The sequence below is a fragment of the Cnephaeus nilssonii genome (genome assembly GCF_951640355.1).
Source record: "Cnephaeus nilssonii genome assembly, chromosome: 9".
In the NCBI taxonomy this organism is placed as follows: domain Eukaryota; kingdom Metazoa; phylum Chordata; class Mammalia; order Chiroptera; family Vespertilionidae; genus Cnephaeus; species Cnephaeus nilssonii.
Window position 1 is genome coordinate 15,191,812 of NC_137080.1, and position 17,664 is coordinate 15,209,475.

At 35.2% G+C, this 17,664-nt stretch overlaps 1 protein-coding gene across 1 annotated transcript in view; it reads right to left on the reverse strand.

The window, feature by feature from the left end:
• The window catches only part of TRDN (triadin), a gene marked incomplete at both ends in the record, with an annotated part of 228,008 nt that overhangs the window by 182,957 nt on the left and 27,387 nt on the right, over positions 1-17,664 (reverse strand). Inside the window, 3 exons of the mRNA XM_079781157.1 lie at positions 2,953-3,012; positions 5,115-5,168; positions 16,261-16,320. Coding sequence (XP_079637283.1) covers positions 2,953-3,012; positions 5,115-5,168; positions 16,261-16,320 — 174 coding nt within the window. The remainder of the gene's footprint in view (positions 1-2,952; positions 3,013-5,114; positions 5,169-16,260; positions 16,321-17,664) is intronic.

Consider the following 17,664-nt stretch of genomic DNA (forward strand, 5'->3'; position numbering starts at 1 on the left):
TGACTCAGACATTCAGTTTTTAGTAACTTGACTTTAAAGAGACCTAAAGAGAGCAGGAATTAACATATTGGCTCCTGCAAATCTTAAGTCAGAAATAATAATTATATTGACTTATAAAGCACTTAAATGTATCTCAGTAAACAGAAAGGGCTACAAATTAGAATATGTATGAATATATATTAATTATAATATATATACACATATTTTATATACAAACATAGTTTTAATTTGCTATTATATGTGTCTGGAGGAAGAAAACTGGGAATGTGAAATAATCATTCTGTGAATCTTTCAATTATTTTTTAAAGAGCACACATTTGTAAAAAATTGTTTATAATAGATACAGCATATTGGACATCATTTATTATAAGGGATCATACATAATCACTAGACATAAAAATAAGTCTACTACAATGTAATTTATCAATGTAATGGCTAGCTTTTATTGTCATTCATGTTGAAGAATTTGATGAAAATATTATAATCAAGTTTCTTGACTTTAGTACACTAAACAATGATTTGAAATTAAGACAAAATAATATTGTGAGGTCCAGTGAAGAATAAAGAGAAGAATGGAAATGATAATGCCTGATATTTACAAAACCAGAATGGTTTGGGGCATTTAATTTTCTTAAATGGACCAACATCTCTCAGAGCTCCATTCCTCGGAAACTTTACAGGGAGATGCTGATACTGTGTTAGGAACAGGGGATATTCCTATGATCAAATAGATTTGAAATCACAAAGTTAAACCAGTTTCTTTAAAACTTCCCAATGCTGAAGTGTCTTGAGCATTTTCAAGGAAGGGAGTTACACCATGCACTGTTTTCCAAAGTTACTTGACCATTAAAAATCTCATTGAAAATCACTCAACTGCCCCACAAACTTCTAATGTCTTTGTGGCTCCTGTGACTATATTCATTTGGAGATTTTCTTCTACTCCCTTTAAACCATTTCTAAATCTCCTTTGTTAGTTTATGCTCTTTCCAACCACAGACTCATTTCAATGACTGAAACCATCAGCTCTCTGCAAATCACTTTAAATCAACATCATTCTAGAAGCCCACACCAAACATTCATTAGTTTCTGCCTGGGGAGAAAGTTCCACTCAGACGGCCAACAGCACCTGAGACATATAACTCATATATATTCACCCAACAAGTCTTGCCAGAGAGCTCATCGTGACCTGGGCTCAGAGCTAGTTTCTGGAGCTCTAATGATTAGCAGGATAATCTTATCTGAAGCATGTTTAGAAGAGCATTTAAAACCTTGCGATATCTGGCCCCATCCTATCTCTCTTCGCATAACATTTTCCCAACAGTTTCTTCCTTCACTGGACTGCTTTCTTTTTCTTGAATATCTCATGTATTTTCCACATGTCAAACATTGCCACGAGGCATTCTCTTTATTTCCCATGTTTTCCCCATATATGAATTCCCTTGTGTTAAATTCATATGCAACAAGTGGCGCTGCCACTAATATTAATCATTAGTTCACCTGAGCTTCAACCAAATGGCATATGCAATGGAGAACCAAAATGAGAATCAGACTTTCTTTCATCCATCTTAACTTCAATAAAATGATATTTGGTTATCTCATTGAAAAATTTAGTAAAATATATATGTCTCAAATACCCAATTATTTGACATTACATAAATAAACACATTAAATTTTGAAAACAGATTACGATTTTCATCTAAATGATTCATTCATCCCTTGAAAATGCTGCATTGAAGTTTCTAAACTATGATGATCACACAAAACCTATATTTTAATAGTTCATATTGAACTATCAATTAAATTTTGTATTTTCCTACTATCAAACCACTGGTAGACAAATTTGGCATAGTATAAGTTGATACATGCAATCCTCCCAAATAGTTTACATTAATTGTGTATTTGATTTTTGGGGGTTTAGTATTAAGAACTTGGGGCTTCGATGGTTAAAATATTAATCAAAATGTATGATTTACTTTTTCTTCTTAAAAAACAATCCTGAATTAAAATCTTCTAAAAATCAAACTCAATGTGTAATACTGGCCAAAAGCTGTAAACCTTATTGTCATAGTAACAAATTACCTAAAACATGTCATTGAAACAACATTCATTTAATATCTCCTGGTTTCCATGGTTCAAAAGTATTGGCACCATGTGGCTCAATTACATTCTCTTTTTAGTGTCCACAAGGCTAAAATCAAGTTATTAATAGAGTGGCATATCTTACTAGAGGCTCTGGGAGGAATGGGCTTTCATACTCATTCATTGTGTTGCAGAATTTTTCTCACACTTTCCATGTGGCCTCCTCAATTTTCTTATCTAAAGGATGTTTAGGAGAGCAACAAAGGTCAAGTTCTTCTGACACTTCAAATCTTTCTCTTTTGCCTCTTCTCTAAGGTTTTTAAAAGTTCATGAAATTACATTGAGGTCACTTAGATAATACAGGAAAATTTCTGTATTTTATATGAATTTTAACTACTTTTGCAAACTCCTTTCTGTTATATAGTGTAACATAGTCACTGGGATGACATCAAGGGATGAAAGGCATGGGGTCAAAATTCTGCCTACCACATAGGAAAGTTCTTTATTCTCCTCTCAAATTTTGAGGTGCTCAATTGTTTTATGTATTCAGGTTTTTTAAAAATTTTTTAAAATATGTATTCAGTTTTATTACTCTTTAAATATTAAATTTAAAATGTAAGGCCAGGGGGGTGAGGGCAAGTGTGGGTGTGGGGTGGGGGGTAATGGTAAGATATGTACACATATAATACCTCAATAAAAAATTTAAAAAATAAAAAAATAAAAAATAAAATAAAAAAAAAATAAAATCTAAGGCCAAATTAGTGTTTTATGTAAAGGAAACTGTGAATGCTTACAATCATCCAGCTGTTACCCAAAATGTAAACTTTAACAGAAAAATAATTCAGTTATGAAAATAATCAAGAGAAAAGTTACCTTTTGCCATTGTCTTTGTTTCTGGTTTTTCTTTTTTCTCAACTTTTTCCTTGTGAGTTGCTTAAACAGAAAATTTTAGATTAGTACACACTTTTAATAGATTTTAAAACCAAGTTTTCTCTTTACCTCAGTCTTATAACCAACAAAATAATGAACTATTTCAAAGATTTATGACTTTAATGAGCCTAACTCAGAAATAAAGAGCTACCAATGTAATAATATCTGAATAGACTCCAATTTTAAAGACTTGGAGTTAAGACTGAGATAGCATTTTGGATGCTAGTCTCAATCTCATTTTTACTATTCCCAACAGATTAAGTTTTAAAGACAAACTGAGAGAGAACAACTTTATAAGAATTTGTTGAAAGATATATCATTTTATCAGGCAGAAGTACTACCTTTAGGATTAATAAAAAGAAATATTTAAATCAGGACTAGAGCTTTGATTAAGCTCAGTATTTCTGGACAAGGCCACCACTGAATAATAGGTTTCACTGCATGGGACTGTCTTATGCTTTGGCAAGATGTTTAGCTTCTCTGGTCGCTGCTTCCCAAATGCTCTCCACTCCGATGACGCTTTGATCACCAAAACTTTTTCCAAATACTTTCAAGGGACCGCACCTTTCGTAGATTACTATCCATAAAAATTAATCATATAAAACTACTAAGTACAACTTTTTAATTGAATAGTATTAAACATGATACCTGAAACATACCTTCGCATTGTCTATGTAATAAATTAATAAGACAATATGAATTTATATTATTAACTTAAATTATATTTACACAGACTGGTAAAACCTTGTGTCTCAGAAAGTTTAAGTAAAGGAGTTTTGAGAAGTCCAATAGCATGTGCAGCTTATTTTTGTAGTTTAAATACATTAAAGTGTATGGTTTGGTAGTTTCCCAAATCACCATACATTCCTCAATATTTACATACTACTTATTGAAGAAAATAATGAGAATTAAGTATATCATAGAAAATTAAATAATAACATAGATTCCTAAATATCATAAAGGATTATAGCTAAGGGAATGTTTCAGATAACAAGATAATTCAGCAGTCTATGCGTGCCGTGGATCCATAAATCATCTGAAGTCTAACCCAAATATCCTAGGCATAATCCATTTTAAAACACAAGCAAAAAAGTAACTGAGAATTTTATTTCACATCATATATTAAAATGGATTTTTGATGAATTAAAGTGAAATGTGAGAGTTTTTTAAACTTGGGTAAAATATTATTAACTATTGATTTAATCTATGGAAAAAGATTTAAAAGCAGAAATATCAAAAGTAATATTAACCTATTCAGCTGCATGCAAACTTAGAAATATAAACACACATACTCACACATATCTATTCCAACAGACAGACACCCTTACATTAACTACAAAACTGAAAAAAAAATATTTGAAAAGTGACAGACCAAGGCTATATACCCAAATGACATGCACACATATTATCAGGAGAAATAGGTAATCAGTACTTGTAGTTACACCAGAAATACAAATTGCTAAAGTTCATACTTAACTCCTTGAATCTATAGATAACAAGCAGTTAAAGTGAAAAAATATCTCTATTTAAATGCAGTTTTTTTAAGAGAATGAGGAAAGTATGTATTTACTGATATTGAAAGTTCTCTAGATAATATTGATAAATTATAAAAGTCAGAATTGAGGACATGCTAAATTTTGTGTGGAAAAATATGGAGAAACAATAAATTATATTGTCTTACAAATTCATGATGAAGCTCTGAAAGACATACATAAAACTTATAAAAGTATTTTTACTATGTATATGTGTAGGTAGGATGGAATAGGAACCTGGAGGGTGGGAACAAGACAGGAAGCTTTTAACAATGTATCTTTATGCATTAAATAATGAATCTGCCTTGCATATTCTAAACAAATAAATAAGACAAAAAATAAAAATTTAAAAAGTCTGGTCTAATAGGTAATCGAAGTATGCAATAGAGTTCAAGGGTCTTAAGCATTTCATTTTCTTCAACCCAGAAATTAGTCTTTTTAGATTCAATTATAATAAAATTGTCATAATATAAATAAAAACATAAATTTATGATAATCTAAAATCTGATGTAAAGAAGAGGCCAAACAGGAAGGAACCAATGTCTAAAAACAGCAGTAAGAAAAACACTATACCTTTCTTTTCAGGTTTTTCTTTTTCTTTTACTTTGTCTTTTTCTCTGTGGGTAACTGGAAAGAAACAGACAATACTTTTTATTAAAGTAAACAGAATAAATGATGAGATGATTACAAAGCAGTCTTTGATGTCAAAAACTTACTTTCTGCCTTTAGAAACCTTTCTTTAACTGACATGAGGTTTTACAGAGAGGTTTAATCATTAAGTTAATTATAGATTTATTTACTTCTATTTTTACTTTATAACAAAACTAGGTCTAATTGCAAAGATAAGATCACCCCTCAGCTTTTCCAAATTTTCAAGTTTAATTTAATTAAATGAAAAAGTTTTAAAATTTCTTATGCCATGTATCAAAGGAGTCCGGCTCAATACTAGAGAAATGCCAAAAATATGAGCATAAAAATTCAGGAGATAATCAAGCAAAGTATAACCAACCTAAATAGTACATGTTAATCTTCTACAGAAACAATTCATAATGAAAGTTTTTGAAAATATAGTGAGATGAGACTAGGATGACACCAAATCCCTCCAAAGTAAACAAAATGTAATTTAATATGAACTGTGATCCAATTAATTAATATAGTCAGGCTCCAACTTAAGACATAATCTTACCCCACAATGTAATCATACATCTTATTAATGGCACCTCCAATTATCTAAGCTAGAAACATGGAACTCACCTAGGATTTGTCTTTTATTTCCATTTTGTTCATTTACCAAACTCTTTCATACCTGTTTAATATCCCTCTTACCCATCTTCTTTTATCCAATATTACATTTTCTGCCAATCATTTATTTACACAGAAATATAGAAAGAGCATCTGCCAAGTACTAAAGACCCTGCTAGACAAGACAGACTCCATGATGTCAACAAGCTAACGGATGATGGATGCTAAACAAATAATTATACAGATAGTTAATTGAAGTTAGTATAGCTGCTATGAAGAATATATATATTCCTGGTGGCATGTCAATGTGCACAATGAGACCCAATCTAGTCTGTGTGTATGGAGAAGGCCCCTTGGTAGAATTGACATCTACAGATACAAAAGATGAGAAGAAATTAAGCTAGTAAGGGAGTGGAAGGAAAAAGAAGAGACAATTTCAAAAGTTGAAGTAGGATGTCCTTCTTAGGTATATGATTACACATATGCTATATAATAAAAGCCTAATATGCTAAGTGTCCAGTCGTCCATTCAACAATCAAAGCATAATATGCTAATGATATGCTAAGGCCGCTCAACCACTTGCTATGACATGCACTGACCACCAGGGAGCAGATGCTCTGACCATTAGGTTAGCTGGGGTCCGGCTGATCCAGACTGAGCAAGATGGGCCAGACACACCCTGGAGCCCTCCTGTGGTCACTCTCTGGCCCTGATCGAGCACTGGTGGGGTCCTTTGGCCTGGCCTGCACCCTCTCGCAATCCAGGACCCCTCAGGGGATGTCGGAGACCCAGTTTTGGCCCAATCCCGCAGGCCAGGCTGAGGGACCTCACTGGTGCACAAATTCATGCACCGGGCCTCTAGTTATTACAATATCCTGACTAGTCCCTTGAACCTTTAGGTTTAGTTTTTATGTTCTCAGAGTAACCTTGATAACATGAATATCTGATTATACCATTGACCAGTTAAAAGATTATGTCCCTCATTGCTTAGCATGGTATCTGTCACATAGTAGGTGCTATATCCCCTTGAACTTTACATCCCATTATAACAAAACTCTTGGAGTTCCACAAGCTCACCCCGTGCCCTGTTAATGCCTTTGCATCTCCCCACTGCTCGTCTTTTACCTGGAATTTCCACACCCCCATGCCTTCATCTCTATGAAATGTTTTTTGACCTCTACTTATTTTATACACCAACTATACCATGTGCATAATTCTATTTTAGCAAATAAACAATAATACTGCAATTGTTCATGTATCTGACAACCCAGTAGGTGAAGTCTCTTTAGGGACTACTGTGTATTATTTTATTTTTGCATCTGTGCCTCATCATATGGTGTCTGTCACATAGTGGACTCCTAATAGATATTTTTGAATAAGTGAAATCCCTAAGTATTACAAGAAGAGTTATTTTCATCTTCCAGTACAATTCTATTCATAGATGATGTGGTATAGATATAATAAGTATGGTTTGCTTCCATCATAAACAATTTTTACAATGTGTTAAAAATTTCTTAACTAATTAAAAGCCAGTGAGGAACAAAAGAAAAATACATCCTAGAACATTATTTTTTTCTTTCCACATTCAATGATTCTTTGAGGTGTTTCTGAGTTACTAAATGCAATATAGCTATCTGACAAAATAAGGAGAGGACATCAGTATTCACACATGGCCACAAATAGCTTAGTTCAGTTTCTTTGGATGACTATTAATTAAGCTGAAAAAAAAACACAAAATAAAATCTTGGCAAAAACAAAGCCTCTTTTAAAGTTTCTCTAGGGGAAACCTAGTTTGTGTGAGATAAGCCGTGCTTTCGGAACCCTGATTGGCACGGCCCCCAGGAGAACACCGAATCTGCGTCTCTCCTCTGCGAAGGATCAGACCTCTCCCACCCCGGACAGCTGGCTGTCCACAGCACTAAAGGATTTTCTGGTTGACGTGTGCCCGGGTGCAAATGGGAGCATTCACACAAAATCGGAAGAGCGACCGAGCTGCATTCAGACTCAAAGCAGCATCTGAATGCCTCTTTTCTCTCACCCTGTGGGAGAATCTGGTTCCTCGCAGTCTAAGTTTTGATTTGCAGACACAATCCTGTATGCTGGCATTTCATTAGCCCCCTCAGAAATGGCACCGTCAGAGTGTTCTGAAGCAGCTGGATTCTGTGCTCTAGGGGAGCTGTTCAACATGGCAGACAGCCACTAAATCTTCTTGGACAGAAACTTCACACTTTGGCAAGACTGAGCTCAAATACCAAGTTTTGAAAAGTCTTTCATCAAAACAATGCAATCATCAATGAGACTGCCTTAATGATCGCTCCAAAATAAAAAAATCATTTGCTCTGGTGATTGCATTTCCTTGTACATCTCTTTACTTACAACCCCCAACTAGAAGTTTGCATGGGGGAGAAGAAAAAGGTAGCCTCTTTTCTGTCACCAGATCTGTTTGGCAGGTGACATCTTAGCGAGGCCAGTTTTAGCTCAGGGTAAAATAAGCTGGTTGCACCTGCTGGAGCTTAATTTGTTTGTCATCCTTATTTACAAGAAACAAAAGTCCCTTCGGTAGGCAGATAATTAAAAACAAATGGAGTCCACCAGTTGGAATGGCCCTGATGTTTGGCACCCGAGTTGGCATGGCCCTGCTGTTTCTGCACTTGCCCAGATTCTGACCTTTCCCTGACCAGAACATTCGGCTCAACTCAACTCTGAAGTGTGTCTCTCAAACTTCCCCATATGGTCCCTCTCCAGCACTCTGCAAGCTGTGCTCTGTGCTTCCACAGCGCTCGGCTCGGGCAACCTGCCAGTCAGGCTCTGTGTCCTTTTCTGAAGTGTATCCGAGCTCACAGTGCTCCTGACCTTGAGGCTCTTATCCAGCAAAGCCTTCCTAGGGGCCCAGCCGTAGGCACGCAGGGCCAGATTGTCAGAGCCCTCTGCTGATCTCTCTGCTCTTAGTTCAAAAATCAAAAGTTTTGGTGTCAAATTTTTTTTTTTAGGTTTTATTTTGTATAGACTACTATATTCTTCAGTGGATGGTTAGCAAATAAATTTAATGAACCAAAACTGGAATTCATACTTGACCTCAGAGCTACTGTATGGGATGAGTTTTGAGTGCTCAAATCAAAACAAATCAGATGGAAAAGCAAGTGATCATTATATCTTCATATTATAAAAGACTTCGGGGAACATGGTTAGCTGTAATAGATTTTGCTGATTTTTCTTTTAATTAATTTCACTGCTTCTCAGCTTTCTGGTGTTTATCTTGTAGAAGCTATTAGCACTGAAGTGGTCTACAAATTTTAAGTATGTCAAATTTTCAAACAGCTTCATAACTTTCATATATATCCATGCTTGCATTCATCATTTTTTTTTTAATGAAAGAAGAGCAGGATACAAATTCACTTTAAACCCCTTTAAAAATTCTGCTTTAGCCACCACTAAACAAAAATGCCAGATATACCTTTGGTTAGTGTATATGTCTCTGCGTGCGTTTTACGTTTTTTTATAACTGATTAGTACAATTTCCATTCTGTGCTCAGGCAAAATGATCTACACACTTTAAGCAATATGTAATGATGTATTCCTGAGTACAGAAACTTTTCAGATTGTATTATTCATTCCTGCTACGGGAAGGATTTATCATTTTAAATTTAATATAAGCACCCCACTTTAGAGCTGGTTGGAATCAGGAAGGTCAATTAGCCTGAATCTCTTTGTCCCTGGAGAAGAAAATACAGGCTCATAAGAGTCCCTTGAAGAATAGACTAGAAATATAGTTATCAGAGAGCTAAACTAGCATTCTTCTCCCAAAACTAGGCTGCCTTGTACATCCCAGAATTATAAACTTGTTCTATGAGCCAAAGTGTGGTGATTGGATTCTCTAAGCATGTTATCTACCATCTAGCCTATAATACCATACACACATCTTTTCCATAATAAAATTACATTCATTTATGTATTATTAAAGTGACGATTAGGCAAATTACCCAAAATTAAAAAGCTCATCTGATACATATACGTTAAATCACAAAACATAAATTTAAATTCCAAAATAGGAGATTTACTCTGAAATCTGGTTTAATCGTATGGGTAACTTCCCCTTCACCCAGGGCTACAGAGCCTGTCAGAACCTAATCACGTCCTCCTAAGGGAACAGTCACTATGGAGGTGACACACAGCTTTGTGTAGTCTTCTGTTCTCATTTCCCAGGTTTATTTTGCACTGTTGCCAGAGAGGAAAAGAAAATATATTTTGTACTTTAATGAGTCAATTATATACAGCTGAGAGAAGGCAAAAGGCAAAGTTTATACAAGCTGACTAAACTAATTTGTGGGCTTTGAAAGCATTTTTATAAAGGGCTACATGATATTTAGATGCATTTTAATGTCCTGCATATTTTGGCTTTTGAACCACAATCTTCAGCAAAATTCTATGCCAGCTTATGATTCCTGCCATGTAATTGATTCCCAGAAACCACTCTAAACCAATCAGCATTATTTTTATATAAATTACCGCTTTTTAAAAATGGAACAGCCTAGCCGGTGTGGCTCAGTGGTTGAGCGTCAACCTATGAACCAGGAGGTGACAGTTCGATTCCTGGTCCAGGCGCATGCCTGGGTTGTTGGCTCGATCCCTGGTCAGGGGCGTGCAGGAGGCAGCCGGTCAATGATTCTCTCTCATCATTGATGTTTCTCTCTCTCTCTCTCTCTCTCTCTCTCTCTCTCTCCCTTGCCTCTCTGAAATCAATAAAAATATATACTTTTTAAAAATGGAACCATTCTGTAAAGTACATGATTTTCTAACCACCATGCTGTACATCTGAAACTAATACAGAATATTATTGAATATAAATTACAATTGAAAAATAAACATGTATAGGTAAATAAAAAATATATAAAATGTTCCTTTGACTTTGCGCATATGGTAACTGCTATGGGTTGAATGTGTCACCTCAAACAGATGTGACCTTGGTTCGTCTTCAGAGGTAATTAGCTTGAAATGCAGTCACTAGGGTGGGACTTAATGCATGACTGATGTTCTTACGAAAATGGGAAATTTGGACAGAAACAGATATGTGCAGGGAGGAGAGACAGAGACACGAGGAGAACAGCATTTGAAGATAAAAGCAGAGATCAGAGTGATCCATCTACAAGCCAAAGATTGCCAGCCAACCACCAGAAAGCTGGGAGAAGCGTGAAGAGATTCTCCCTTACAGTCCCCTGAGAAAATCAACCCTGCTGAGACCTCGACTTTGGCTATCAATTGATGGTTTGCAAATTAATTTAATTAACCTCTATCACTGATAATAAAGTTATGTTATTTTAAGCCACTCAGTTTTTTAAAAATATTTCTTTATATTTATTTCAGGAAGGGAGAGGGAGAAAGAGATAGAAACATCAATGATGAGAGGGAATCATTGATTGGCATCCTGCATGCCTGGTACTGGGGACTGAGCCTGCAAATCCAGCATGTGCCCTTGACCGGAATCGAAACTGGGACCCTATAGTCTGTAGGCCGATGCTCTATCCACTGAGCAAATCCAGCTGGGGCTAGCCACTCAGCTTTTGATGCTTTGTTACAACAGCCCTACGAAAGGCCTGAATCTCAACCTTCCCATGCCTCTAAGGCCCTACCAGAAAACTACAGTCAAACCTACTCTGCAACCAAGATAGCCAGTTACCTCCTCAACCACGATCTCTCCTCCAGGACATCTCTTTGTGGAGTTATACCACCTGATGGTATAACTCTGTATTTGCTTTTCTGGATTTCTCATTGAACTGAGTCTGATTACTCTAACTTTTTAGGGCTCTGTATAATGTCTGGCACAAAGTAAGTGCTGTAAATAAATTAATGTGTATTTATCATGTGATGGCTATGGCCAGTTTTTCCATGTACAACATGTGCCTTCCAGGGTACCCCCCTTTCCCTTGGCTGGCTCACTCTGATGCTGACCACATGCCATCCGTCAGCACACACTTCTGCCATGTGAACTTTCTCACCATTTCTGAGGTCAGTTTGGCACCTGAACACGGGACAATCCAGGTGGTAGAGCAGAAGCATACTGTTCTGAGTCCTAAAAGGCCCTCCTTTTGTCTAGGAGACATCATGGACAAGGTTCTCTTATTTCGGTATGTGTTTTCTACCAGGTTCTAGTCTTTTTTGGTTTGTTCTGTTCTATGAGTAAATTGAAATGCTTAATGGTTAAATAGAAGCCTAAATGTTATCTGAAAACAACAAGAAAATTTGCAATTGCAAATAAACAAAACAATATGCAATTAAAAACACACACAACTAAATGGAGAAAAATAATGTTAGTATTTATCTCTGGATAATTACATTGTGGTTCCTTTGCTTTGTTTTTTTGTTTTGTTTTCAAAATTGCCCAAATTAATCTGTATTACTTTAATCTATATCATTATATTATAAATTTTATTGTGGGTGTTTCCTAATTGCATCTTACAGATTGTTTTGTTCTAATATGAAACTCACTATCACATACTTCAATTGCTGTTGACCACATAAATTTGACATTAGAGTGGTCCAATTAAAGCTGAATAAAACAGAAATCTCAAAGGTAAAATTGCTCATAGGAATTAAATACAGCTTAACAAAATAGAGAAAATGGATACTTAATTAATTCATTATTTCAACATTACTGAGTGTGTTTCATATGTTGGGTAGTTTGCCAGATGTTAAAAAATTAATTTGATATTAATACACATTCAGAGCTGGTAGGAATCTGAGAGACCACTGAGTCTGAAGTTCTTTGTTCATAGACAAGGAAACAGAATAATAGGAGTAAATGCTAGGGTTGACCTAGAACATATATGAAGACAAACATACTTTTTGCCCTCAGTCAGTTAGGTCAAGATAACCACAATTAAAATTTGTGTCAAGCCCTAGCTAGTTTGGCTCAGTGGATAGAGCATCGGCCTGGAGACTAAAGGGACCCGGGGTTCGATTCTGGTCAAGGGCACATGCCCCAGTTGCAGGCTTGATCCCCAGTACAGGGCATGCAGGAGGCAGCCGATCAATGATTTTTCTCTCATCATTGATATTTCTATCTCTTTCTCCCTCTCCCTTCTCTCTGAAATCAATAAAAGAAAACATTTTTTTAAAATTGTGTCAAAATGCTTAAAGGGTAAAGGCAGAGGTGTAACAGTACCATGGAGAAAGGGTCTCTGCCCCAGATTAAGGGACAGCAAAGAAGGCCAATTAAAGAAACTTACATTCTATCTGAAAACCAAAGTAATGAGCAGAAGCCTGCCAAGTGACTACACAGGAATGGCCAGATGGCCAGAGAGAACTGTATACAAAAGCCCAGAGTTATGAGACAGCGGCAGTGCCTACTTAGAGACTGCCCAACAATTCAGCCTGTCTAAGGCAGAGAGGAGGCCAGTGGTCTGGAGTGGCATGGGGAAGCAGGAGGAGATCTGAGAGTGAAGGGGAGTTGATGAGTAGGTTGCAGAGGAGGGAGGGTATGTGTTCAAGTGCACAAAGCTGGGAATGTGTGGGGCTGCCAGTGATCATATGAGAAGGGCTTTATATGCGCCGGCAGAATATGTGGCTTTATCTCTAAGGCTCTGTGATGGCAACAGACAGATTTAAGTCTGTGAGTAGCATGAATTGCCTGGATTTTAGAGGTTAATGCAGAGAAATCAGTGAAGGAGCGACTGTCATAATCTGATTGAGAGACTGATTGTTGAGGAGATAGCAGTGGAAGAGGAGAAGTAGGAATAGACCATGTTATTAGTTCAACACAAGGTCACAAGTATATACACTATTCTGATCATAAAGTAAGTTACCACCTCCTTTATGTGGGCAAAAATAACAATATATGAACGTTAATTAACATCTTAGAGCTTAAACCTTAAAGCCAAAATAGGTGCTCATTGCCAGGTTAAAAATTAAAGGGCTTACTCTTGAGCTTCGTAAAACTGTTCCTTTTGTTCCCTAACAAAAAATATCAAACAAAATAAATAGATGGACAAAATAGGAATAAAAGTTACCTTGGCCTCATGAATTAAAAATCACTTAAATAATGTAAATGACTATAAAAATCACCTAATTTTACATGAAAAAGGGTCAGAATTGAAACATTAATTCTTTGATACTTTAAAAATAAATGAGTTAGCATATAACATGAAATTATTTTGGAAATGTGTGTTCTCTGGGATTCATATTCTTTTGTTTTCTGCTTTCCAGTAGATGAGTAAATCACCTAAGTATAGGATTTCATGGCTTTCCCAATAACTTCACACTCTTAAAACCTTTAAAATTGTATATAAGTCCCTTGAAGTAGGAAAAAATAGAGACAATAGGATGGCATGTAACTTCTGTCATCACCAACATTTTTATCTCCCTCCAAAATACACCAGCTTCAGCATAATGGATCTTTATAGACCCAGATATTTGCTGGTTTGTCTGTAATCATTGCAGGCTACTAACTACTTGAATATACTGTATCTTTTCTTTCAATCGTTCAAAATGCCTTGATAACAATTAAATTTCTAATGATCTATCACATCTAACTGTAACTATTATGGAATGTGGCATATATAAAAACATATATTTATCTACATATGGGAACAGTTATAAAACCACATTTACTTTCTCCCTGAACAGCTTGGGACTAAAAAAAAAGTAGGCATTATTCTACCTGGATGAGGAAACGAAGCAGTAAAACAAAATATTGTGTTACTACTCACACAGAAAAACTGTGGAGAAAAAGAAACTATCTGTGAAGCCCATTTCAGTGTTGAACAGCTGAAGTTTCAGGATATATATTCAGGTATTAATCTCTAGCCAAGCCTTTGAGAAAGTTATTTTAAACCTCAGCCAAATTCACTGTTTTAATTATGCAAAACTCTCTCGTTTAATAAACCCACTCTACAGCCCACTGCTCAAAGTCTTTAACAGCAGGATTCTAATAGAGCCAGGTCCAAAATGGAAATGGTGCCATCTGCATCCCCCCATCCGCTCCGGCAGCACTGCTATTAAATTAATCGTACAGTCTGCAGGATAAAACAGCAGAGACCCCACTGGTGTGGAACCAGTTGAGTTTCTGTTTAACCCCCAGCAGATAGAAATGCAGAGCCAGCTCAGTCACGGCTAGTCAATCTGTACCTAAGAGCTGTGTCCAATTTCCCTGACCAACGGAATTAAGAACCAAAAAAGGAAAGGGAAAAGTAAGAAGACATTAGTTCCCTAGCTACAAATATAAATAGGTTTCAATTGAGTAAGCTTCAATGTCCCTGATTGTATAAGAATTGGCTGGCCAGTATGAAATGAATTCAAACAATAGGATTAAAGATAGAATGCCTGCAGAATGATTCCAGGTCTTCACAACAGGAAGTACATGAAGCATATCTTTTTAAAATGACATTTTAAGTATAGATTCACATATTGGTATAATTTTAGATTAATTATTACTTCTATTATTTGAAACTGTACTATTTTGCAACTTTGATATTTACTACAGGTAATTTTGCATTATCCAGTTTTGACATAATATATATTAGACAACATTCAATTTTTATCCCTCCAAACTTTTTTTACTTTCTGTCTGTATCACACTATAATAGTAATTATGTTTTCTTTCTGCCCTAGCAAAAATTAAAATGGTCAGTTTCACCCAAAACTCATGTGAAACTGACCATTGAGGAGAACTAGACATATTTAGAATATGTTTTTTGCTTTCTATGTTTCTTTAAAGTTATATGACTCCATGGGTCACCTCCCCACAAACACACACACACAAAAATTAGGCTTGTAAAATGAGCAAGACATTGCTGGTCATGCAGCACTGTAGTTACTGGATTCAGTTCACTTGAAAGGAATATTAATCATCATGCCTCACCTTCCATCTACCACTTAAGGCTTTGTAAGAAAGTTGTAAGGCCTTGCAGTACACATTGAGGTAATGTAATTTCTACACTAAATATTTTAAAGGTATTGCATGGAATAAAAAATTCAAGGTTAAGATAAATTGAACCTTCACTTATTATAGTATACTAGAGGCCCAGTGCACAAATTCGTGCACTGGTAAGGTCCAGCTGGCCTTCACTGATGGGAGCCAATGGCAGGCTGGCTGAGACAGGGGCCAAGGGGGGGCGGGGCTAGCAGGGAGAGGGGTCACAGGCGTTCTGATCATTCCGCCTTTCAATTTGCATATTACCCTTTTGTTATATAGGATTATTAAAAATTTTGCTAATAAGTAAAAAATATGATTGTGGTACTATCTTAGTAAATATCAGATGTAAATAATTTAAAGATTATTATACATTTTGAAGTTACTTCTATTCCAATCATTAAATATTATTTCTATATGTGTGCCTGAAGTTAAATGAGAAGTAAAGGTACTTATTTAAACACTATCAAAAATTAAAACAAAGAACACTAAATATGAAAACTTCCCTTCCTCATATAAATGTGTATTATACACTAAATAAAAATTAGAATAAACACAAAATTAAACATTTACCTTTAGTTTGAAGTTTCCTTTCAGGTTTCTCCTCTTTTTCAGTTTTTTCTTTGCGTATTTCTAAGGGAAGATAGAATTTATAATTTAAAAAGTCTTTTTGAAAATGTGCAAAATATGAACCATAGTTATGACTACATAGCTATTAACCATGATGCCTAAATCATTATATCTAACAATAACAAGTTATAGATGCCTAAAAGGATTTTATAACATATTGCTACAAAAAATTACTCATTTATTGAAATAAAGAAAAAATGTGAATTACCTCAGATTAGAGTTATTTGAAAAAGCTTAAAAACTTACATCAATGGAAATATATTGTCACTGTTTAGAGTGTGAAAATTGATCCCAAAGTACAATTATGTTTTATATCAGCTATTTTCTTTTAAAAAATATATATATTTTTATTGATTTCAGAGAGGACAGGAGAGGGAGCAAGAGATAGAAACATCAATGAGAGAGAATCACTGATTGGCTGCCTCATGGAAGCCCCACACTGGGGATGAAACCTGCAACCCGGGCATGTGCCCTGACTGGCAATTGAACCGTGACCTTCTGGTTCATAGGTTGATGTTCAAACACTGTGCTACTCTGGACAGGCTGTTTTATATCAGTTACTCTCCATACAAATTAAGAATACTTAGTAAGAATGTCACTTAGATTTAGGAAGATTTAGTTTTTACATATTAAATTAAGAATTTGTGAAATGAACTATAACAACTATCTCATAAAATATGTATATATCAGAAGCAGTGACTCTAAGCTATATTTATAATCAGAATTTGGTATTTAATTTAACCAATAATCACTGTAAGCAGATATGACCCGTTTCATAAAATGAGTTAGTTGTTACATTTTTCTAAACATCAGGTTTTAAGAAATATATATAATTTGCTGCTAGCTTTAGTATCTATGCATTGCAAGGGTTAGAAAATGAAGTTAATTCTGAATTTGCAGTTAATTTGGATAGATATAATTTGAGATTAGAGTTTGCAAATATGATTACTACCTCTGAAAAGTGACTTAATCTTAAATTCCATGGTTTTTCTTAAGAAAATGCTAATGAGGTTTACTTATTTAATTATCACAACTTTATCCCACAGATGCTCTGACATGGTGCTAATTACTGTATATATTTTAATCTCTCCATTTGTAAATTAGATTTTAAATTTTGGTAAATTTTCTATAAGTTTAAAATCAAGACTAACCATAAGGAAATCCTAAATATCTTCAGAAAAGACAGTTACTGATTCCTGTTCTCCTGTTAAGGAGGTAATCACCACTGTGAAGATTTCCTTCCCTCATTTTTCCTCATTAATTCAACATCGGACTATGCAGGGCCACTGCTCTACCCTCATTCCATCCCTGACTTTGAATATGGAAATAGAGATACAAAAGAGTTAA